The 24821-nt window shown below is 40.6% G+C and overlaps 1 protein-coding gene across 1 annotated transcript in view; it reads right to left on the bottom strand.

The window, feature by feature from the left end:
• Window positions 1-100: 100 nt before the first annotated feature.
• prkdc (protein kinase, DNA-activated, catalytic subunit) overlaps window positions 101-24821 on the bottom strand; it is a 47636-nt gene continuing 22915 nt past the window's right edge. The window contains exons 42-86 of the mRNA XM_034706164.1: window positions 24186-24364; window positions 23937-24105; window positions 23789-23854; window positions 23642-23705; window positions 23243-23391; window positions 22804-22944; window positions 22540-22659; window positions 22291-22434; window positions 21955-22106; window positions 21156-21287; window positions 20742-20853; window positions 20484-20608; window positions 20235-20384; window positions 19883-20056; window positions 19552-19650; window positions 17839-18049; window positions 17572-17746; window positions 17246-17449; window positions 14798-14913; window positions 14534-14665; window positions 14273-14452; window positions 12726-12934; window positions 12473-12611; window positions 12195-12383; window positions 11853-12077; window positions 11623-11731; window positions 10842-10944; window positions 10603-10756; window positions 10349-10523; window positions 10025-10218; window positions 9667-9850; window positions 8237-8397; window positions 7895-8106; window positions 7704-7791; window positions 7472-7615; window positions 5413-5620; window positions 5245-5312; window positions 4931-5151; window positions 4724-4816; window positions 3817-3900; window positions 3556-3627; window positions 3246-3447; window positions 2902-3090; window positions 2541-2680; window positions 101-555 (exon numbers count right to left, since the gene is read on the bottom strand). Of these exons, the coding sequence (XP_034562055.1) occupies window positions 351-555; window positions 2541-2680; window positions 2902-3090; window positions 3246-3447; window positions 3556-3627; window positions 3817-3900; window positions 4724-4816; window positions 4931-5151; window positions 5245-5312; window positions 5413-5620; window positions 7472-7615; window positions 7704-7791; window positions 7895-8106; window positions 8237-8397; window positions 9667-9850; window positions 10025-10218; window positions 10349-10523; window positions 10603-10756; window positions 10842-10944; window positions 11623-11731; window positions 11853-12077; window positions 12195-12383; window positions 12473-12611; window positions 12726-12934; window positions 14273-14452; window positions 14534-14665; window positions 14798-14913; window positions 17246-17449; window positions 17572-17746; window positions 17839-18049; window positions 19552-19650; window positions 19883-20056; window positions 20235-20384; window positions 20484-20608; window positions 20742-20853; window positions 21156-21287; window positions 21955-22106; window positions 22291-22434; window positions 22540-22659; window positions 22804-22944; window positions 23243-23391; window positions 23642-23705; window positions 23789-23854; window positions 23937-24105; window positions 24186-24364 (6762 nt within the window). The 3' untranslated portion in view covers window positions 101-350. The remainder of the gene's footprint in view (window positions 556-2540; window positions 2681-2901; window positions 3091-3245; window positions 3448-3555; window positions 3628-3816; window positions 3901-4723; window positions 4817-4930; window positions 5152-5244; window positions 5313-5412; window positions 5621-7471; window positions 7616-7703; window positions 7792-7894; window positions 8107-8236; window positions 8398-9666; window positions 9851-10024; window positions 10219-10348; window positions 10524-10602; window positions 10757-10841; window positions 10945-11622; window positions 11732-11852; window positions 12078-12194; window positions 12384-12472; window positions 12612-12725; window positions 12935-14272; window positions 14453-14533; window positions 14666-14797; window positions 14914-17245; window positions 17450-17571; window positions 17747-17838; window positions 18050-19551; window positions 19651-19882; window positions 20057-20234; window positions 20385-20483; window positions 20609-20741; window positions 20854-21155; window positions 21288-21954; window positions 22107-22290; window positions 22435-22539; window positions 22660-22803; window positions 22945-23242; window positions 23392-23641; window positions 23706-23788; window positions 23855-23936; window positions 24106-24185; window positions 24365-24821) is intronic.

Below are 24821 nucleotides of genomic sequence, written 5' to 3'. Positions count from 1 at the left end.
TATTACTGAAGAATGAAATGAAAAATTGGGACAGACATTGATGTTCTTAACTGGATGAATTACAGTCATGTAATGAAATCAATATCATCTCACACAGTTGCTCCTTTATTCCCCACTCAGAGATCTTTATTTTAAGTTCAGTTTGACCAACAGATCTTTAAGCAACACAATGCTTGAGATTTACTTTTTATCAGATACAAAAGAGGAAGCTTTAGCATTACAATGATCTTTAAAGATTTATAAACAGAGCAAACATATTCCCAGTTTTTATTTCCACACATTCCCAGCACTCAACAAATCTGTACCTTTAGCTGTTCACCTTTAATTGAATTTCCCTGAATGATTACTTCTCACACCCACGGCTCCCAGCCGGCCCAGACCCTGCCCAGCACGTTTGGATCCATGGCCTGGTCCAGCAGACAGTCCACCTGCTGCTCCACAGTCAGGCCTGCAGGTGGAAGACGAGCACGGACGTTGTGCTCTTCGGACCCCAAGGCCACAGACTGCATCCCTGGGAATGCGTCTGTCTTCTCGTGGCCCAGCTTCAGCTCCTCACTGCCAAAAAAACAAACATAATTTAATCAAGTGCCAAAAACAAATCAGAGTGAGTCAAGAAAGTTAAGAATGAATTTCATGAAGTGTGTCCAAAAACAAGATAATGACAAAGATGATAATGGCTTAAAAACAATGGAGACTAAATAGGAAAGATCAAGTGCTTCCCTTCCTCATATTCTTGAAAGGACTGAAAGCATTCATGTTTTCCTCTTACGCACGAGGTAGCTTTAAATTCAACATGTTTTCTTGACCCGACTTAACATCACAACTTGTTTTTAACTGCATAAGAGTTAATTTAGTTCAGTTTAAGTTATTTCAAAGAGAGGAATTGCAACACTTGAAATTGTGTAATACTACAGTGCTGATCAAAATTTTAAGACCAGTTGAAAAATTGCACAAATTTACATTTTGCACTCTTGGATCTTAAGAAGGTTCTATGTAGAGCTTCAAAATGCAAAAAGAAGAAATGGGAGTGAGACAAAAAGAAAAATTGAGAAAGCAATTAATTGAAAACAGCAATTAAACTGAAATAGGCCATTCATCAGCCGAGCAACGGTTTAAGACCCAGCCTTTAAAAGACAAAATCTGAGCAAAAATGTGGATTCAATGTCATTTTCTGTCAGGTATTCACACTGTCATGACCTCCTGATAGCAAAGGCAATAAAGCGTTCTCTCGTTGAACATGGTCTGATTGTTGAGCTGCATAAGCAAGGCCTCTTGCAAGGTGCCATTGCTGCTGAGGTTGGACGCAGTAAGACAGTCATTTTTAATTTCTTAAAAGATCCTGAGGGTTATGGAACAAAAAAGTCAAGTGGTAGACCCAAAAAAAATTCACTGGCACTGAGCCGGAGGATCCGATTGGCTGTCTATCAAGACACGGGATGGTCGTCGACCCATATTACTGGGCCGTTACTGGTGCCGACTGCAGCCTAATAACCATCAGACGGCATCTGTAGGAGAACGGCCTTAAGAACAAAAAACTTCTTCAAAGGCATCGCCTCCTTCAACGCCACAAAACTGCCTGTTTGGACTTTGCAAGAGAGCACCAAACATGGGACATTGAAAGGTGGAAGAAAGTTTTATTTTCTGATGTGAAAAAATTTAACCTTGATGGTCCTGATAGCTTCCAACGTTACTGGCACGACAAGGAGATTCTACTTGAGATGTTTTCTACGCGGCACAGTGGAGGGGGCACTATGATGATCTGGGGTGCTTTTTCTTTCAATGGATCAAAGGAGCTTCAGGCTGTGCAGGGGCGTCAAACGGCGGCTGGCTATGTGGAGATGTTGTAGGGGGATCCCTCATGACTGAGGGCCCTGGTCTGTGTAGTAATGACTGGGTTTTTCAACAGGAGGACGCTGCAGTTCACAATGTCTTGACAAAGGACTTCTTCCAGAGGAATAACATCCCTCTTTTGGACCATCATGCATGTTCCCCTGATCTAAATCCAATTGAGAACATTTGGGGATGTATGGAAAGGGAAGTTTTTCAAAAATGGACATCAGTTCCAGACAGTGGATGCCCTCCGTGAAGCCGTCTTCACCACTTGGAGCAACATTCCCACTAGCCTCCTTGAAACACTTGCATCAAGCATGCCGAAATTACATTTTTGAAGTGATCAACAAGAACGGTGGAGCTACTCATTACTGAGTCCGTTTTTGAAACCTTTATTTCTATTTTGGGGGGTTTTCTGTTTTTTTTGAGCTGTGTTCTTAAACTTTTGATCTGCTGATGAACAGCCTATTTTAGTTTAATTGTTGTTTTGAATAAATTGCTTTTTCAATTTTTCTTTTTGTCTCACTCCTATTTCTTCTTTTTGCATTTTGAAGCTCTACTTAGAACATTTTTAAGATCCAACAGTGCAAAATGTAAATTCTTGCAATTTTTCAACTGGTCTTAAAATTTTGATAAGCACAGTATAATACTGTAAGTCATAAAACAGAAGTGGTATTCAAAGCATTACTAGTTTCGGTCAGCTGTTGTACCTGGTTATAGCAGATGGATTTGCCCCTTCTAGTTTTCTTCTGGCAAAGTTGACCTTCTGGAGGGGATACCAGTTGATTTCTTTAGTGTTCACGTCATCGGTCCATGTTCCTCCTTTCTTCAGCTGCTTCAGCTCTAAGTTCTGTGTCACAGAAAAGGCAACTTCATTTAATGAAGAGGTTAAAGGTATTTCTATAAAGCTGTGATATATTACATAAAGTGTGAGGAGAAATAGTCTGTGTCTGCAACAGTGAAAATCCATTCTCTGGTGACAGGATCTTGTCTTCTTAACATGCAGTAAACGTGCAAGCTCATCTTCATATTGATGATGTAACAGGGTCTGAATGAAGAGAGGGATGTTACCTTCCAGTCCAGTGACGGCTCCTTCACAAAAACATCCATGGTGTTGAGCAGGAGGTCTGGCTCTGCCCTGTACGCTCTGAGGGAGTGGACCATGACGCTCTGGATCAAACCTGACTCCTTTAACGGCTGCATCAGATTCACAAACTGCTGAGTCAGCCGGAAAGGCATGAGCTCAGGCACAGGGAGGAACTGAGAGGAGAAACCAAATGAGTTCGACAGGATATAAAAGAAAAGGACAACACTGTACTCCTGGGAGCAATATTCTTAATGATGATCTGTGGGTTAAGAGAGCAACAATTTGGTCCAGTCTCAAGGTCTTCATGTCCGCAGCGAGCATGACTAACCTGTGTGGCCGAACCGAACGCATGACCAAAGTCGATGCCGATCATTCCTCCGGTCTCTGTGTTGATCATGAAGTTGGAGAGATGGCGGTCTCCGATACCCAGGATCCAGTGACTGACACACAGCAGAGCGTGAGAGCTGATGAAGTGAGAGCGCAGAGAGAGGAAGGCCTCGGGGCTGTTACACATCTTCAGAAAAGCTCGCCTGGAAAAAGCAGCAAAATAAAAAGAGGGAAAAATGAATTGTTACTAATGATACAGAATAATGTAACAAGAATTTATTGGAGTCATTTTATACAGAAATTCAGCTTACTTCAGGAGATCTGTGGGCAAATACTGCATCACCTTCAAAAAGTTGTTTACAGTTTCGGCACGTTTGGCTTTCCTGGAAAAAATAAAAATGTCACAACAATCCTGAATCACCTTCCCGTGACATTGCTTTAAACTAAAATAATGACTATGAAAACATCTCTGAGCACATTACATGAGTTGTTAATCCAGCAATCAAGAACATTAAAGCAGCTGTTATAAATTCCAGCAGTATCTAGTGTTTTATAGGGATCACAAAAATTACTTGTAAGCCGGAGGGTACATCGCAGCAGCAATTCGTGCTTTTGGAGCAAACGATGTGAGCCATTCCTGGTAGTTTTTCACAGACCTTCAAGAAAAAACAAAACAACATTATCATTGTTGTTCAGGACTTCATTAGTGAGAATCTGCATCAGCAGAAAAATTTTATATCAGGAGAAAAAACAGACTACACTTCAACTGGAAGATCATGTGTACTTTTTGTATTAAATACTTCTTTGTATACAGCTCCCATTCCAAAACCTTAGTTTTCTCTGAGAAATATCTGCTCTTTTTATGTTGAATGCATAGACTGTATAAAATATGGACGTAGTATCCGTGATGTCACCCATCTGTTCCTGAGCGCTGTTTTGAAGCCAATCGACGGTGGCAGCCATATTGGAAATGCTGAACTCAACCAGGCACAGTGTGACGTACAGGGGCAGAGTTTGAGCCTCTTAGCCAACAGCTATGTGTTCCCGACCGGGAGTCAAGTCAGTCATTTCCTTATTTGGGCAAAAACTCGTAATCTTAACATCTTCTGAACCGTTGCGTTAGAAAAAAAAACACAAAATTCAAATGTCAGCAACAAAAGTTGAAACGGGCAGAAAAATCCATGATTTCCAAAAAGAATGTCACATTTAGAGTTGTCAGATTATAGTTTTAACCTGCATTTGTGGATGCAGCAGCAAACTGTGTTCACAGACAGAGGAATTTTGGGAGTGATTTTTAGCCCACGTAGTTATTTCCACTAGAGTCACGTCTGTTTTGTATGCAGTGCTGCCTGAGAGCACAAAGGTCATGAGCTTATATTTTACATAAAACAATTTTTGGACTTTGGGTTTTAATATTGAGTTTTAAAAAGTCAAATGAAGGGGAGCAGCCTCATGTGTAGTGAAATGTTTACAATGTACCCAGATGCTCTTTTTTGTTCCTCTACAGTCATGGTGTTATGCAGGAACTCTTTGAGGGTGCACGTGTTCTCCATCCATTCGATTAGACCAATCCTGTAAAAGTGGAAAATCAAATGTCAAATGATGATGAGCAGTAACCCACTCTTCCCATCTAATGATGCAGCTCTATTCTCACACACTCCCTCAGTGTAGTGTGCGTTTCAGTACCTGGAGTTTATGGGAATGACCTGATACGTGCGGAGCTGCAGGCCTCTGTGTGTGCAGGCAGCGTCATGACTCAGCAAAATGTTCATGACGGAAAAAAGCTGCTCTATGCGCTGGTCCTGACGGAGGTCTTCTCCACCCTTCACCAGGAAGGGGTGGTCCTGCTCATCATCCCCTCGTATGATCAGACGTTTGGGACGACGAATAGATGACATCACCTTTACCTGCAGGGCAGAGACACACACTAGCTTACAGACCTGTGTGCTGTGAGAGCGTTTTTATTGTCCTGTTGTTCTGAGAGGTTTTCAAAGTCATACCCTTTCATCAAAGCCTGTTATCTTTGCATGATACTCTGGTAGAGGTTTAGATCTGCCATCATACTGTCCTGCAAAAGAAGAAAGAAATACAGAAGAAGAAAAGTAAAAATGACTTAAACCAACAGTACTTCCAGAGTTCAGGAGATTCCAGCGTGAGGGGATGCTGACCTGGGATCTCCAACTCGTTGCTGAAAGCGTCTGCTTTGAATCCACTTAGCCAGGGCGAGTATTCCTTCAGGTTCCCGGGCTCCTTCTGAAATTCTCGCATGGATGCAGCCAGCTCCTCCACCTGCTGCACCATGCTTTTGTCTTTTCTCTTCTCAAACAGCTTTGTACCTTTAGGACCCAGCACTTTCTCCACATCTTTGGAAAATTTCTGCAAAAAGATTATCCACAATTACGGTACATGATGAAGTGCTTTCAACTATGGAGTCTTTGATCAGTAAATACTACTTCTACTAATGCTATATAGAACTTAAGTTAAAAATAATTCAAAGCACACAGAAAGCAGCTGTAATTACACATAAGGTGCTGATAAAATGGTTTTATTTGCATTAAACATTTATTTTGAAGGTCATAAAAGTAAAAACTATAAACAGAAATATTGAAATCATTTGACCTTGTAGATTTCACTACCTAACTCTTACCTGCTTGTGTTTTTATTTATCTGCTTTTTCTTTTTTTGTCTGCAGATTTATATTTTTTACCCTATGATAGATTTAAGTTATACCCATCCTGCTGGGTTATTTTTATTTTATTGTTGTGCTTATCCTTGTAATCATATAGATACAGCTGTAAACAAAAAAGGAAAAATGAAGAATTGTGAAAACTTTTGTATAGATTGTTGAATTTGAAATAAAAACTAGGTTAAAAAAAAATAAAAAAACTGCACAAATTGTGTACAAGGCAAGGAAAAATCTCTTTCCAGGAAATATTCAAAGATTAGTTCTTTGAAAGAGAGAGGGGGTTATAACTTAAGAGGGAAGTTAAGATTAAAGATGATGAGTGTTCGGACCACAAGGAGAAGTTTTTGTATTTCAATCTGTGGTGTAAAACTGTGGAACAGACTCAATATGGAGCTACAGCAATGTCAGAACATAATCCAGTTCAAGAAGAAGTATAAAGAAATGATTTTCATGAGGTACAAGGAGGAAGACAAGTGTTGATAATCACGAGTGGTTTACTTTTGATTGTAGGTGTAAATATTAAGATTTGACTTGTGGGAGTGCACTAGTATAATGCCAGAAAATAGTGAAATGTTAATCAAAAGACACTCAAAAGACCTGTATTTAGAACACTGGAGAAACCAAACAAAGACCCAAACTAGAATGAATTGTCATTTGACCCTAAACCGTGGTTACAAATTATCTGAATATCTGTACAGTGTCAGAGATACAAAACAAAGATGTATCCTGACCAAATACAGGCTGAGTGACCACCAGCTGGCTATAGAGACAGGGAGATACAGGCAGACATGGCTGCCCAGAGAGGAGCGTCTATGTGCTCACTGCTCTACAGGGTACATAGAGACAGAGATGCAGTTCCTCCTCCACTGTAGCAAGTTCTCTTTACTAAGAGATTCCCACTACAGAGAAATTACTAAAAAACTTAGTAAAAAACTGTCAGTTCTCCTGGAGGAGGGTTCAGCAGCTCCTCTGGCTGCTAAATATGTGTCTGCCTGTCTCAGCCTGAGGGACGCACCATCCCATAATATTTGATTTTAGGTGAGGGTTATATGAGCATACCGTATCAAGTGAGGACATTGAGATATGCGGTACACCATCGTTCATTAATGCATATAAAATATGTAATATATATAATATGTAATGAATATAATATGTAATGAATGTATAGGTAATGTATGTGTATCAATCTTATGTGCTTTGGCAACAACACATCTTTGTTCATGCCAATAAAGCAAATTGAATTGAATGAAGGGGTAGGATTAGATAAGTTTTAACTTCCTCCTACTCCTTTTAGCACATGTAAAGTAAAATGTTTCAGTGCTTGCTAATGGAACTGATTGATTTTGTTTCTTTCGTATAACTATTTCTTCTTTTCTACTTGTATGTTTTTTGTTGTTGTTTTTTTTCTATTTTACTTTTACATGTTCGAAATAAAGACATCAAATCAATAAAAAGTGTCAAGTCAGCAGTAGTGATTTACTACAAAATCTCATAGTATTCATTTTATTTACACAGAACAGAACATAAAACAAACCACAAACCTTGATGAACTTCTTGCGAAACATCCCGTGTCCCTCTGTGCTTTGATCCCCGAGTGAAGAGAACATCTCAGCGTACAGCTGGCTCATCTGTTTCTTATCAAAGCTCAGTTTCTCAAGCTCATTTTTCACGCCATCCCACCAGTCCTGTTTATTCACAAATATGTATATAATAATCAACGACAGGTAACACTTACGGGTGTAATAGGTAGCACCTGCGTTTAATGTATGTTACCTTAAAGATCATGTCTGGGTTGGTCAGCTGCTGCAGAGCGTCCACAAACTTCTTCACAGCTCCGCCCTTATCCAACATGCTCCTCAGCCTGCAAACACACACAAAATGTATAGTCAGTCTCTGAGATGAGATGACATAAAGAAGAAACCATCAACCACCAAAGAGAATCCATCATTAAATCTTCAGTCGACCTGTTAACAAACTGCTGCTGCTGGTGTCCTGTAGCTGAGTCCTCAAAATTGTAACTCTCACTGCTGATCATGAGAGCATAAATGATAGCCTGAGGGTAACACTCTGCGATCTGCTGGATGCAGTGCTGCACCGCCACAGCTTCAGGTTTATCCAGCATTGCCACCATCTGACTGATCCAGCCAATCAGCATCCAGCAGGGGACTGACCTCATCTAAACACGAAAAGACGAAAGGTGTCAAAAGGATTTACTTCCAAAGCCGACTTTGTATCACTCTTTCGTTGCAGAATCTTTTATACAAACTGGGATGGTCTGTATTGGTACCAGTTCTTAACACACAAACCTCTCTGGTCATGAGGTCCAGAGTCTCCGACGGGTACGACTCGATGATCTGCAGCAGACGAGGAAACTTCAGTCGAGCTTCCTCAGAGTTCATCTTCAGAGCTTTCAACATGCTTTCCACCACATGAACGGGCAGCGACAACAGGTCTGGGAACTGGCTCTCTGTAACCACACATGAAGGAGTTAGTTTTAACAGCTCTTAAGTTTTCATTTGCTCTCCTTTTTTTATACCCCAAAGTTTCAGTGGAATAAAGTTTCCAAGAACACTTGAGTTAGGATTAGGGTTGCAAAAAGGGGGGGGGGGGGGGGGGGGGGGGGGTGGGTTCTGGTAAATTTCCATGGGAAGTTCAGCTGGGGAATTTTGGAAATATTCCAAATGGAAACTTTCCATGGGAATTATGGGAATTAACTGTTCATTTAATGGAAAGGTATCATATCCCAGCATAAATATTTGTTTTGTTATAAGCAGCCATCCATCCAAAATAACACAATTAAAACAGATTTATTTGTAAGTAGAACTTTATCAAGTGTTAAATATTTTATTGAACAATCAATTCTTTCATTGAAGAACAAAAACATGAATGTTGAGTTAAATATTACTCATCCCCCGACCCAACCCATTCAAGAATTAACAAAACTGTCATCCCAACAAAGTCCCATTCAAAATGTTAAATGAAAAGAGCCACTCTCCCTCCAACAAAGTCCCATTCAACATGCAAATAAAAAAGCATTTTCCCTCAAGCTTCTCAAGCCTCTGCAGGATTCTAGAGATCATCTGTGCATGTGATGGAGGAATGCACAGTGCATGTAGGGGGCGTGGTCTCAATAGCCCTGCAGTAAGCAGTCTGCTATGTGCATGTGCATGTGTTTGAGGAATAGCATAGATATTCAACTGTACTTGCATGAAATCTGGTTGTTTTAGTCTGGATTGTGCTGAAATGTATTCTCTCCACTATATTTAAGTTCCCTATCAAGAGCCAACCTTCAATTGAGTAAATTCCTGGTTTATTCCTGTTTATTCCCATAAATTCACGTTAATTCCCATGGAAAGTTTCCAACTTTCAAAATTCCCGGAATTTTGCAACCCTAGTTTGGATTCCTTTTGAACTGGTTTGCAGGCTCAGCAGTTCCACACAGGGGTGAGCGTTCAGTCACGTCTCTCTTGGCCTTTTTCGGTCAAGGACACAAACCTTACGCTGGCCTGCCCCCTCTCTCACTGTGATAAACACTTTGGCCGCCTGTTATAAACTATTAAAAAATGTTCTTGAATTATCTGTTTGTTTATCTGACTTTACAATCTATAAGGTCTGTCCCATTTTCAAAAGTCTGTCTAATTTTCTGAGCATTCTTCTGTTGAAATAGAATTAAAATGAATGATTTGCAACATGCGTTTGCAGGTGAATCTAAAAAAGCACACAACTAGTTCCTCACCTGTTTCCCTCTGCTCCTCCTCTCGCAGTATTTTGTCACAGAAGTTGGCCAAAGCCATGTACGTCTCAGTGATGCTGCTGCTCTCCACACAGTCCTGAGAGTACGACTGAAGCTCCTCATCAGCCTTTCTGGAAGCATCACACAGCAGCTTCAGAGCTTTCAACTGCAGCCCGACTTCCACTGTCTGCAAGGAAAAGACTGTCATTTACGCAAACTCTGCCTAAATATTCTGTGATCGAAGTCAAAACTACAGAGGAGGGTTAACAGGACAAAACCAGTCCTTTCTCATGAAGTACCTTGTATCAAACTTTACTCCTTTTGAGTTTAAAATAATATCAAGATCATAAAAGTAGAGTACCTTCGGGTCTTCATTTGGCCAAGCAGTTCCAGAAAGCTTCACAACTTTTTCAGCCTTTTCAGCATCAATGGTTCCCAGCACCGAGGGGCTTCTGCTCACAGCTGTGGCCAGGATGTGGAAAGATGAACCCTGGAGGATCTTTTGGTATCTGAAGACTTTAGATGAGGCACTCTGACAGTCAGCCTGCAGGTCCTCTGTGAGAAATAAGACACAGACAGTCACATGTACACACATTTTACAATGTCTGATGCTTTGGACTGTATTTATTTAATTCTCAGTTGAGTAATTCTTGTGATAATCGACAGGATTCTTCACTCTGCTCACCCAGCAGTGGGATTGTCTTCATCATGGTGCTGATCTGTTCCACAGGTCCTTGTGTCTGGCTGCGTTTGTGGCTATATCGGCTGAAACTGTGGACCCACCGCATCAGCCAGCGTCTGTTTGATTTGGCATCTCTGTGGAGCTCCTTCAGCAGCTTGGTGGCCACAGGAAAGTTATTCTGGAAACAACATTTTCAAGATGAGTTTGTGGTTAACGTGACAACACACAAAAACTAACTTCCACAGATGTTTCTTCACCTGCTTCCACGCGCTGTCAGCCATCCTCAACTTCATGTTGAACTTGCAGTCATTTACTAACGTGTCAACGTTAGCTTCTGAACCATCCACCTCCATGCTGTCACTGGGAGCATTGCCTCCCAGCTTCTCCCTGATCTTATCCAGGAAAAAACATCTGAAACAAAGAGGAAAGTTTACACTGTGTGACTTTTTGTTACCTGACAATGAAATGATTGAAAGCTAAACGTTATTTTTCTCACCGAGACGTGATGATGTCATCCCACAAGTTCACAGGATCTGCTTTGGTATCAGGATATCGCTCAGTCCAGAGTCTGATGAGCCGCTTGAGGGAACTCACGGACACTAAAGTGGGAAAAAAAAGTATTCAAAGATTAAAACAAAGAAAAGAAGCTTCTGCAAAAAATAAGATAATAACCTTCGGAATGGTTTTTCATTTCTTTTTTTTTTAAACATGGAACCACATTGACATTTTTTGGTTTCATAAAAAAAAGTTAAAAAGTTCAAAGTCTTCTTTATTGTCAAAAACTGCGGTAGGATTTGATATTACGTTTCTCTCTCAGACCCTAGTAACAACAACAACAACAGCAACAAATAAACATAGGAAATAGCTAGAAAAAGATAAGCTAAAATTAAAAAGAGTAAGCTAATAGTTTAAAAACAGTGCAAAAACTTTGTTATAGTGCAATTTAAAATCAAGTGTGTGCGTTTCAGTCCTGAGGATGACAGACCTCAGCGTTATTTAAATAAATAAAAATACAAGATGTCGATCATAAAAAGTGTTGGTCTTAGTTTTGCTCGCTGCCCGCATCCCAGTCAGAAACAGGGCAGCAACCAGGGAAGAGGACACATAAGTAAAAAGGGGGGCTGAATTGGGGCCGTCGCCTATGGGGCCAGCCCCTTTGGGGGGAAATTGTTTAGCCAAACTCTAAGTAAAGGTAGTTGAGAAGACTTTCAAAACAAGAGGATTTTTTCCGGACAAGAAGGCTTTGTCAGAGTTTTAAAGATGATATCTCTGCTCACCTTCTCCTTTAATGAAGAGCAGGAAGTCCTGGATTTCCGTCAGGGCCTGCACTGACTGCAGGGTGGTCAGTCGACTCTGAGTCAACAGAGTATCCACACTGGAGTAATTCTACGGGAGAGAAGGAAAAATATGTGGAGTTACAAATCAGCATTAACAGCATATATAAACAGTTTTTTCCTTTGAGTAAGAATGAAATAAAACAGAGGATTTAAAGTATGTAACAGCAGACCTCCATAAAGAGCTGCATGGCGTTGCTGGTGTAGTACTTTGCTCGCTCGTAGTCCTCCTGCAGGATGTAAAGCAGGCTCAGCTCCTGGCTGTAACGACTCTCCAGCAGCTTTTTGCGTTCCTCCATCTTCATGGCTTTGTCGACGAAGCTGAGCAGAGATTGGTCCGTCTCGCCGAGCTGCAGCTGCTTGAGCATGCTGCGAATCATGTGATGCAGGTACATTTCCTGACAGGGACACACATGACAGATGTGAGAAAGGGGTGTCAGAGAATTTTTAAAAACGCTAAAATGAAAAAAGCAGAAGGGTGGGACAGCCTACATCCAGCATGTCAGACTGAATACCTGGTAGAGCGGATCTGACCACATCCTGTCCAGGTTGGGAGGGGTGTTTTCATCGATGTACACTGTGGAGCAGTACTGCAGAGACTTCCAGTCAGTCAGGTGACCGTACGCCTCCATAGCAGCAAGGTCCCAGAAATCCCTCTCTGAGGCTGTGGGCTCACCGTCGCTCCACTCCTCTGTGTTCAAAGCCTGAAAATATGAAGAGAGGAACGCCTCAGTGCTCCATACACTACAAGTATAAATGTATTCACACTCCTGCTTTAACCCTAAAATAATACCTCATTGTAAAGCTTCACAGCTTCTGCAAAGTCTGAGTTGGCTTCAGCTTGCAGCGCAGCACAGGTGATCGACTTGGTCCCAACTTTACCTCCAAAGATTCCACGTACGACATCATAGTCCTCCAAAGATCTGTACAGCCTGCAGAAAAAAGTAACTTACATCAATGATGTATTTCAATCATTGCATGAATTAATGAATGATCTGTTTCTAATCAGCTACAAACTGACAACAGATAAGTTTGAATCATCATACTTTGCGAGGTTGATCCATTTCTTGGTATCTGGGGGGATTTCTTTGCGTCCTCTCGACCGTTTTGTAGGAGGTTCATCGTGTCCAGCGGCGTGTAACAAACCCTCCTCCAGGAGCAGGATCCCTGACGGCTGCTGGAGACTCACCAGGCAGGTGGAGCTGATGGCTGCTGGGTCCAGATGCCGCAGCTCCTTATGCTGGAAGCACATATCCTAACAGAACGAAAAGTACCGTTTTCAGCCTTAGAGTTTATAGTTTTGTTACTCTAAGTTCTTTTTTAAGGTGAACCGTGTGTTTTTACTACTGCTTTACTGAATGCAAACATAGTCTGCCTGAAATCTGGGTGTCATGATTGATGACCAGCTAACCTTCATGGTTCATGTTGCCTCGATTTCTCGGTCCTGCCGTTTTGCCCTCTATAACATCAAGAGGATCAGACCCTACCTGACAGAACACGCAACACAGCTCCTGGTTCAGGCTCTTGTAATTTCACACATTGACTACTGCAACTCTCTACTGGCAGGCCTCCCTGCATGCACAGTTAAACCTCTGCAAATGATCCAGAACGCAGCAGCACGTCCGGTCTTCAACCAGCCTAAGACAGCTCATGTCACTCCCCTGCTCATTTCGATACTAAACTCTGATCATCACTTACAAAGCAGTAACCAAAACTGCTCCAGTTTACCTGAAACCCCTCATCTAGGTCTACACCCCTTCTTGCCCGCTACGCTCAGCCTCAGAAAAGCGCCTAGTGCTTCCAGCACACAAGGCCTCAAAATCACTCGCTTGACTCTTCTCCTCTGTTGTCCTTAAATGGTGGAATGAATTGTCCAACTCCATTCCATCTGCAGAGTCCCTCTCTACTTTCAAAAGACAGCTAAAGACCCAGCTCTTTAGGAAACACTATGCACTTAGCTAGACTGTTCTCCACTGTTGTCCCCAGTGGCAGATTGTGTCTTCCAGCTACAGTTGACTCGCACTGTCCTGCTCTAGTCTGGGAATCTGTGTTCAGCTATTGAGTGACCCAGCACTTGGTACTTTGGTCATTATTGTGATGATGTTAATTGTTGATGATGATAATGAAGGTCTTAAATTGTTTGGTTGCTTCATTGTAGATGTTCCTTATTTCACAAAAAAATAAATAAAATAAAATCCTTATCTACTTTTGGGCATTGCCTTTACACTGCTTGGCAGTAACTGCATCCTAATGGACTTGAAGCACTTTGTTACTCTTACTGATCTTGTTTCCTATTGTCTAGATCTTTGCTTGTTCTCGTTTGTACGTCGCTTTGGATAAAAGCATCAGAAGCCTCACTGTAACAAACATCAGAAATATCAACTATTTTGGCAAAATTAGACAGCAAATATAAATGATCAATGAAAGCTTTTGTATTTTCTCAGTATGTTTTGATCTGATAGTAAAGATTGTATTTTGATTTACATGAGCTGATACTAAAAAATGAAATACTGTAAATGTATGTGTGCAAATTCACAGATTTGAGGCCTTGCCACGTAAGTGAAGATGGTCAGAGAGTTTGTGAAAGTCTTACCTGTATGCACGCTATGAATGGAGGGAAGCAGAGGCTGCTCTTGCTTAGGAAAGAGTTCATGTTTGACTGCAGCTCCTCTTTAACTCTCGCACTCTCTCCTCTGGGTTTGTGTGTTTCCACCTCTTGGATTATTCCAGCGAACAGGGAGCTGAACAGCTGTTTGGCTAAGATTGGATCTCTCTGAAGGAAGATGGATTAAACAAAGATGAATAAGTAATGTTTTATGTGTGGTATTTTTTATAAAAGAGGGGGCAGTCTCACCTGGGCCAGAGCCTGAAGGGGGGTGATGAGGCTGCTGTAGGTGATCTGGATGTCAGGAAAGTCTCCCACTCTGTAGTTACGATAAAGAGTCACCTGAGCCTCTTTCCGCAGCCTCTGATCGGCTTTATCTTCCTGCAGAGGGGAAATCAGATCTACTAAGGGAGACACTTGCAGTTTTGGGAAGTTATACACAGCAAACATGTTAAAATCTTTGGTGTGCTTCATATAATATTTTTGAGTTTAAAGATTGTGTACGTTTGTTACCTTTCTCTGTCTTTGTTGTCGGATCTCTTTTTGTGCATAGTTCAAGCTTACTCTCTCCTGATCCTTGAGGAATCTGCGTCTCAATCTCAGGATGTTATTGCGCTGCTCGTTTGCTGCTGTAGAAGTATGGACACAAAATACTTCAACATTAATATAAATGCTCTGAAATAATGTCCTGTCATCTACCTGCAGGCAGTTGTCACTTCGAGGTAACTTAAACTGAGATGGGAGGAGGGCGAAAGCACTGCTGCAAACATAAAGCCTGCTTATAAATCAGGGAGAGGGTTTACAACCTTTTTTTCATTATTTGTTTACCTAAAGTTTCCTTAACCCTTCTGTTATGTTCCTTTCTCGCATGTTTAATTATCCAAAAGTGTCAGAACCCAAAAAGCATTGTTTACGTCTCATTATTAACTCAACCATTTCAATCAATATTTAGTGCAGTGGTCTTCTTTACCTCTCAGATCATGATCCAATGAGGATTATTCACTTGTTTTTCATAAAAATAATTCATGTTAAAACTTTTTTTAATGTATATTAGAAAGAAAAATATAAATGCAATAGTTTTATATGACATAGGCTTTTGTTTATTTTATTATTATTTTTTTTTTTATGAAGTGAAGCCCAGATAGTTTTGCCATATTTAGCTAGTTTGAAGGGCATATGTTGCTTAAATGGGCAGCGACCTCTGAATACCGCTAGCCTTTCATCCACTTTGACATTAGGGCCTAGGTTATGGAGTAGTAGAAGTTGCTCTACCCACAATCCCCAAAAAACAATTCGTATTTGACCCTTCTGACCCTTTTTAGCCTCCCCTTTGTAATATAAACATTCATGGGGGGTCGCAAATACGTTAAATTAACCATTTTTATGTTATATGTTGATAATGCTAATTAAGCAAAGCAGAAGAATTTTCAAACCAAAAAAAATATATCTTTAATACATTTTTTTTTTATTTTGAACTCTAAAATGGGTCAATTTGACCCGCAACATAACAGGAGGGTTACAAATGTTTTTTTAAGCCCCTCTAATATGGTATTTTTATCTGTTTACAACATATGAAACATCACAAAGTCAGCCTTTTGAAATCATACAAGTGGTACTTTATTTTTTTAACAAGCCTTACTCTCCATGAGCTGCTGTCCAATATATGACATAGAAAATTTTGGAATTTAAGTTTTCTATTTATTGTGAATTTTTATTATTTCAGGTTTTGCAATAGTGAAATAAAGCATCTCAAAATCTTTGACCTCTTGCATTTTTAGAAAGAGCACCTTCTTTTTAATAAGTTTAGGGTCAGAAGAAATAAATGCAGAAGCAATAATCCAGTTTTCTTGGTACATAATTTAAACCAGTGGTTCCCAAAGTGGGGGTAGGGGGCCCATGGGGGGGGGGGGGTCGCAAATTGCCTTCCTAAAGCAAAAACTATTTAAAATTGCGTATTTTATCCATAAATATAAAAATAAAAGCAAATAGTGGTTCAATTTTAAACAAAACCATGCTAATAAAAGATGTTTTATCTGTTTTTCCACTTTTCTTTGTTAAACACAAGTACCTGTAGGTGGCTGAGCCAGATTAATGACGGTATCAGTGGCAGCAGGTTCATTTACAGCAGCACAGGAAACAGAGCAGTATGTGCACATACAGTTGAGGTCAAAATGATTAGCCCCCCAGGAATAATGGAACATTTTCCTTAAATTCTGCCCAATGTTTGTATCATTGATAAAAATTGATATAATCAAACATTTACCTGTGCTATTTGGTATCTTTGGTACATTTTGGAATGTAAAATACATTTTTAGGATAGCTTTATATCAAATATAGTGAAAAATGGGGTGGTCAAAAATATTAGCCCCCATGTGAATTTTTGCTTTCAAAACGCACCTGTGCAGTCAGCTGGTTTCCTAACAACAGCTGTCGGTCAATTGGCTTCCTAACAACACTTAAGTAAATCTCAATGCTGATTGAATGCTCAAGGGACTTCAAACAGGGCACTTGAACACATTATTGAGAGAGACTACTTTTACTTTTACTAACCATGTCAAAGACAATGGAAATCAGCCTTGAGCTCAGAAAGAAGATAATGGAGGCTCATAATATGGGGGAAGGCTATACTGTCATGTCCAGGCGTTTTACAGTGTCTAGAACAGCTTTACGTTGCATCATTGAAAGTACAAGGAGACAAATTCCATAAGAAACAAACCTGGGCATGGTAGAAAATGCAAGATTTCAAGAACTTTGGAGAGGAAAATAGTCAAAGATGTCAACTCTAGGTCTATTTTCTACAACCAGCTAGATTTGTTCTATTGTGTATGCTTTCGGATTTAATCATTAGTGTATTCCCACAGCAGTGAGGAACATTTAACCACCTCCAAAGACAGTGGGGGTCGCCGGTCTCCAAAGGATGAAGTGAGCTGCTCTGTAACAGGCTTACCAGACCAAACTAACCTTTGGTGCGACTGTCCACTTCATCTGTTGACGCAGTCAGACGCTTCAGGCCAAATCCTTCTCCCACTGGTCTCCTGGCCGCAGTTTGCCTCTCTGATTTCTTATCAAACACCAACAAGGAAGACAGAGACTCAGAGCCGAGGGAATACTCTGCCAGAGTATCCACGCTGCTGCCGGTCAGCCAGTTATACGTCGTACTCCGACCTGAAGGAAATAAGATAAATATACCAAATAAGGACTCAAAGTCTCTGATAACAGCTCAGGCGTCTGTCTTTACCACTGCTTTATTAAAATTACATTGTCATCACATCATAGTGCAGTGGTACCTGTTGTTTGGGTTTGGGAGAACTCTAGTGTACTCTGAGTGGCTCTGATTTTCCCCTTCATGGACCCGGACTGTGACGCTGCCACACTCTCTGGGCCCAGAGAGCTTTGGGTTTCAACAAACATAGGAGTCATCACTGTGCTCCTGAAGCGCCAGTTAGAGTCAATCACGTAGTCCTGGAGATGGGAAAAATTAAACCGATACATCATCAGTAATGTACACATAAGAAGGTGAAACTACAGGAATATATGCTGCCGGTTTATCTGACCTGGAAGGTACACTCTGACAGAGGATACTCAAACATGTGTCTGGAGAAGTCAGGACTCTGGCTGGTCGTTTCCAGCAGCAGATTGGTGGCCAGGCTTAAGAAGCATCTTTCAATCTGAGAGGAGTACAGGGAGCGAAGCACGGTCAACATCCGCTCCAGGGTGGCAGTGGGGAGACGCTTCTCCTGACTCCAGAAGTTACGAACATACAGCCTGAAAAGAAGCAGACAGAGATGACGTCTTCAGTTAAAACATTTAGTGTTGTTTGATAAGTTATTGGCGTTCACTTCACTACTTAATATGAGAAACATGGAAGGAGTCACTTTTGTTTTTCACATCCACTCAACAAAATAAAATTACCTTTAAAGCTGGGGTTGGTAGTCAGATTTAGATACACTTTTTGTTATACTGGTTAAAATTATCTTTATGTCCCAATGGCAATCAATACAAAATGTGTTCCTAAAAAAGCTGCTATCTACAGCCTGAGTAAACCTGGGAAAACACCAACCAATCACCATTTTTGGGTCCCAAAACTTTAAACCAATTAAATCCCGTCCTGCCGTTCTGCACGCCTCCTGCGCGTACATTTCCCCGGCGTGCACTCCGAGTCCCTGTCCCCTGCCTCTGCTTCCCCTGACTCTATTTACTGCCCCTCTCGCTCGACCTCGGGCCTGTCCCCTCTGACCAGATGAGGTGCTTTGCTCAGGACTGTAGTCCGGATCAGAGTCTAAAAAGCTCTCACCACGGGGACTCTGACAAGCAAAAGAATTAATGACATTTAGTAAGTCCTACAGAAAATGTATATGTGTTGTAGCATCTGTCCGGACGCTGTAAGGATGACGAGCCGATTCGTGAACACGTTGAGTTTTACTAACGGGTCACTGTCGGCCGTGATCACGCCAACCAACAAACAATCAATATTTGAATGAATGAAAAACTTCTCCTCTTGTCTTTCCTCTCTCCCACTCACACACTCTACACCTCTCCTGATGCCTTCACTGACCGTCAACACTGTAGGAATTAAGAACATCTACACTGAACACGTTTAACAAACAGTAGAGCTGTTACAATATTATATGTGTTATAACTTTTCTCCTGATATCGTGTCACCAGTACAACTGGATAATGCTAGAATGACAGTTGTGAGTACTAACAGCAGCCATGTTTGTTTGTGTTTTTAACTTTCACTATGATAATGTTTTGGTGAGGACCGGTTTTGAATCAGTCACGATCATATGATCATGAATCAGCGGCGCTTGTGCATGTGAGTGGGGCGTCGTTTTGGAGGAGCTCCGAGGGGAAGGGGTTAGACGGAGTCCTGAAGACATGCTACATTCAAATTAATGCTAGTTTTCCGAGACTACCAACCCCAGCTTTAAGTCAATAAAATTATTCGGTTATGAAAGATGTTCCAATCCAATCTTTTCAACTGGTAGGCCTATCTACATTTTTGAGCACAGCCACAAACCTGCCTGGTCATCCGTATTTCAGTTTTATCAGGGTTAAGATGGAGGAAAGTATACAATTATGAAGAGAGGACAGCTGATTGAGGTTATTGGTTTTTGCAGAAAAAATAGATTAAGGTATCATCAGCGTAACAACGATATGATATTTCTAGGAACTGGCTATACTTGAAATGAGCACTGTGCTAAATTATTAGAATACAATCGACATTTTTAGAGAACTCTGATCAGGATGTTATTTTGTATACTTACTGAAGTCCCTGGTTTTCTTCAGACAGTCCCTGAAGAAGTGTCTCTTTGGTTGCATTTAAAACCTCCACTGACGTTTCATCTTCCATGCTCTCTGCATCACTGCAAGAATAAATACACACAAGTTGTATTTCACTGAAGTGACTATGCAATGCACGCATACTAACTGCAGCATAGTGAGCATTAAAATGTGATTAAAACATTTGCTGGAGAATGAACTATCCTTTGCTCATCATTCAGGGAATTTATTTAGCATCGAATTAGCTGATTGTTAATTCTTTAAAGTTACACGAGGATCTATTTGATAACTGAAGTTGAAGACGGCTGACAGCACCTGTAGTTGTCCTGGATCCACATAAGGATGTCATACATCCTTTCTCTGCACACAGGTGAAGGATGAGAGACAAACGCCGTCACGGCTCCCAGGAGCTCCTGAAGCTGAACCGGAGTCAGCAGAGCGATTATCTTATGGATGATGTCCAGGCACACTCTCTGCCTCGCTTCATCCCTGGAGGATCAGAAACATGCTTTCAAACATGGAAACATCTGAATATATTCATGATGCCAATCAGAGATGCAGCGCAAGTTTTTATTCATCTTTAATTTATAACTTAATGGTGAACTTAAAGAATTAAACTTCAACGTCTCTAAAAGTGTTTTCTTTTCTGATGGGTACAAACTAATACCTGTGACTCATCATCTGAATCATGCCGGTGGTTTTCAGCTGCATGAAGATGTCAGGAATAACTTCAGCCCGGCTCAGCACGCACTCCAAACATTGAGTCTTTAAGATGCCGTGCAGCTTCGGCAGCAAGAAGAACACATAGTTTACAAACCTGGGAAAGAACACAAGGTGAAATGAAGTTAAAAAAAAACTTTAATTCAAGCTCAGTGTTTGTGAAAACACATAGAGAGACAAGGAACAATAAACTCACCGATCCATGAATGGTGGAAAGTGCTTCGACACTTTGTTCAAACACACGATGAACTTGTCGTCCATTTCTTTCTTCTTCAGATGAGTTATCTTAGTCGCAGCAAGACTGAGAAGTTCCTGATTATCCTGCGACAAGAAAAATATGTCACTAAATTGATGTTCCTATTAAAATTGTAATGGATATAAAAAGGTAAAATAACGATATAATAGACAACAGGGAAAAATAAAAAGATTCAGTCAAACTCAGGAAGTTTTATACGTCGTTCATGTTGCTCATATTCTTCAGGACGAGGCCAATTATTTCAGCAGCAGCTGCGTAGACATCCTTGTACCTCACATAGGACACGTTGTTGGTGAGAGACTGGATGTACCTGAATACACACACACACACACACACACACACACACGAACACACACACACACACACAAACACACACACACACACACACACACACACACACACACACACACACAAAAAGATAATGTATAAGTAAGATGGCAGCTTGTGAGGTAAGAAACGGTTGAAAAGAAATCGCCTGAATGCCTTCTGGTTTCTTCCTGGCTGTTGTTTTCTTTCACATAAACCTTCATCTCACAGCTCAAGAAAAGGAATCTGCATTAGCATATAAAATACACAACGTGTGTTATGTTTATCTACACTGTGCACTCTTACTTGTCATAGTCAATGCCACACGCTGCATCATAGGCAGGGAGGTTGTTGGCGAGGATGATTCCCAGCAGCTGGAGTCCGACAGAGTTGTCTTTACTGTTCGGGTCGGTGCCACAAAATCGCTCGTATATCAAACTGGGAGGGACACAAGAAAGACGTGGAGTTTAGGATTAAGGAGGAACCTCTTCAGTGTGAGCAGGACCCCTCTGCTCAACTCAACTCAGCTTTATTTATGTAGCACCTTTCATACATATAAACATGCAGCACAAAGTGCTTCACAGAATAACACAGAGACAGAAAACAACACCAATGGTAAAATTATAAAAGGCAGGATTATAAATAAAATACTTAAAATAAAATCAATAATAATTTAATGTATGGAAAAATATGAAAAAGAAAAAATGCAATTTACTTGAAAGTACAGTGATCTGGAAAGTTGCAGTTGTTTTCCATGCAATAAAGTAATAAACAATTTATGAAACCAAAAATAAATAAATAAATAAATAATAAAATAAAAAAAAATAAAGAAAAAAAAATAAAATCAATACAGTAACATTAATAAAATAAGTAAAAGTGGAAAGTAAAGTTAAAAATAAGGTAGAGTTAACACGATCAGAAGAATACAAGAAATAAATAGATAAATAAATAATTGAATAAGATAAATAAATGTTAAAGCAATGATTCAAATAATAATGCGATCAAGGGCTAAAAATAAATTACTCCAAATTAAAAGCTATATTAAAAAATTAAGTCTTAAGTTTACTTTTAAAAATGTGCATGTTGCGGTCCATTTTCACATTACCTGTATGGCACATGCAGACAGTCTTTCCAGCACTCCACCAGAGTGCGAATGATCTCCAGGTTGTGTCGGAAAACTGCTTTCTTAGAGTGAAAACTGTGTTTCATCAGGAACTCTAACAGACGGTTAGCCAGCACTTCATCTCTGGGGTTATCCTGGGAATAAAATGACCAATGATAATCAAGTAGTGCTGCTAAATGAGAACAAAGTGCTCCTTTAAGTTGTCCCATTTCTCTTCAAACACAGCTTTGAATTATAGCAAATGTTAACTTATTCTAACGCCATGAAAATATGTAACACTGACATGTTTCCTCTCTTCAAAACATACATATTAGATACCTTGGGGCTGGCTATGCTTGTCCAGGAGAGCACTATGACCACGATTTCCACCACCATGAAGTGGATCCCCTCTCCTCCATTGTTCCCAGAGACAACCAGCTGCAACAGCGGCCCCAGCCAGTGTTTAGCATACGGTCGGAACACCTGGAAGGTAAATAGCAAAGATCCATGAACATATAGAGAAAATAAAATAAGCAGAGTATGAGGGAAAACAGAAGCTGAATAAATGAGTTATTGAAGAAAATGAACCTCCTCTGTGTTGGTGATCAGCTTTGAGATGAAGAGCCTGATGTTCAGAGGTGTGGTTGGATTGGAGAGTTTGGCATGTAGAAATTTCATCCATGGAGGAAGGTCACTGGGCGTGTTCCCCTGTTTAAATAGTAAGTAATAAATGTAATCAACAGATGACGAAGGAGAACATTAAAGCTGTTTTTTACGACATAAAGTTGAAGCAACAAAATGCAGAAGTTCTGACGCTTAAACACTCTATTCTTCCTCTGCATTGGCCCTGACCTGTTCAACTTTGGGGGTGATGTTGTTCCTCTGCATGTGTCCAATGAGAGCAGTCACAGTCGCCATGCATTCGTGCTGATTCAGCTCATCCATTTCTAGATCCACCATCGCGTCCTGGGATGGGTTTGTCTCCTCTGTGTCCTGGACGGACAAACAAACCAACAAACTTTCTCATCAGCGGCGAAGCTAGGGATGGGAGTATGTATCCGTCATTGCAGGATAGCTGTATTGTGATATTGTCGGTATCATGGGCAATGTCTTGCAGGTGAGTTACTCTGCGATTCCCATCCCTAATCAAAACTAGAGTATAACACTTTATAACTATCATACATGTAGTTGCCTTAATCGATGTCACTCTTGGCAGGTTGGACAAACCTCTAACACATTTGAGCCCAACAAAAGCTAAAAAATAAAAACAAACAACATGGTAATCACTGACTCTTCTGGCGACGGTGCGTCTGTGTCCCTCAGGGTTCTGGGAGTTGTAGGAGAAGCTCTGAACCCCGGTGGAGAAATCGAACTGACTCATCTCCTCACTCAGGCTGCTGTCGGCCATGTACGACTGAGAGGACAGATACACCGGAGCTTCTGAAGAACACAGCAGAAATGTCATGAACAAAAATCATCAGCATGAAGATTAAGAAGCTCTGCAATAATAACTCTGGCCTTTTGAGTCTGAATAAATCTACTGGTACCATAAAAAATGACAGAATAAACCTTTAACTTTAAGAGAAGGCCATCTAAATTAACCCTTAGATTTAGTTTATAGTGTGCAGTGTGGTAAAGCTTCAACTTCTCTCTGACATGTTTGGCTAAAAACCTCATGAGCAGTAAATACCTCCATTCTCCTCGCTCACTTCTTTTCGAATCATGAAGTACTTCTTCTTCCTCTCAAGTGGCACCTACATGGAGGATTAAATACATGATTAAACCTCCACTGGGACTTTAAGTCGTAACCAACAGGTACGTTAGAATAAACACAAACCTCAATTTCAATGGGAAAGTTGTAGGTCCTCTTAACATCGATGATGTTTTCTAGAATGAACTGAGACTATAAAAGGAAAAACAAACATCAACACCAGCAACAAAAGAAACCTGTTGGTGTGAATATCATTACACAGGGCTGCTGGTACCTTCTCTGGTTTCTCACTGAAGAGGAAGCCGTGATAAAACTTGGGCTCACTGAAGCTGCAGCTGATGACGGCGATGGCACAGTTATATGCAGCGCAGTGATAGAATCTCCTCAGCTCGAGCAGCTGAGTCTCACCTGCCATGTTCTCAGTGAAGGCCTCAACACAGGACCTGTTTAAGAAAACCATCATTTACTCATGCTTCACTGTAGTCATGTGATTTTTTCATTTCAGGGTGTTGGTAAATCCTACTTGATCAGTATCTTGGAGAGCTCGTTGCCCTCCGTGTTCGGAGATCGGCAGTACGCCTGGTTGATGCGAGACTCCTTCGAGTAAACCTCTTCTTTGGGGAGGCGAGAATACAGCAGCTCCATCAGCTTGAAGCAGCCGTTCTTCTTCAGCAGCTGAGTCTCGAATGTCGATTCATTTGACTGAAATAAAATAAAGTCAATTTTTCAAAGTGCTTCTCTCATCTGAAAAACATCAAACTAGCTCTGAGCCGAGAGGTCAATAAATGTACACAACTGCAAAACTTAATTTTCATTGAAATTTAAATATATGAAGCTTCAATTAAGATACATTCAGAGACAGCTGATTAGCAGCTTGGGATCTGTCTTTGGACTGATGAGGGACGAAAAACCAGAGAATGAGATTCTAGAGTTTTTAAATTCCTCTCGCACTCGACACTCTTCTTCAATATTTTATAGGAAAATACTGGAAACCAAAACTAGAATTTGTGAAAGCCTAAGATTAATATGGCAAAAAGATGCAAGGTGTAAATTTATACATTATAAAATTGTACATAGATATTATTTCAAACTGGTAAAAATATTTAAAATGGGCCTAAACAAGGATAATAAATGCTGGAAATGTAATAAAGAAGTGGGC

The sequence above is a fragment of the Notolabrus celidotus genome, chromosome 17 (genome assembly GCF_009762535.1).
Source record: "Notolabrus celidotus isolate fNotCel1 chromosome 17, fNotCel1.pri, whole genome shotgun sequence".
Classification (NCBI taxonomy): Eukaryota; Metazoa; Chordata; class Actinopteri; order Labriformes; family Labridae; genus Notolabrus; species Notolabrus celidotus.
Note: the sequence above shows the minus strand (reverse complement) of the source record. Positions and strands in the feature narration are given on the sequence as shown.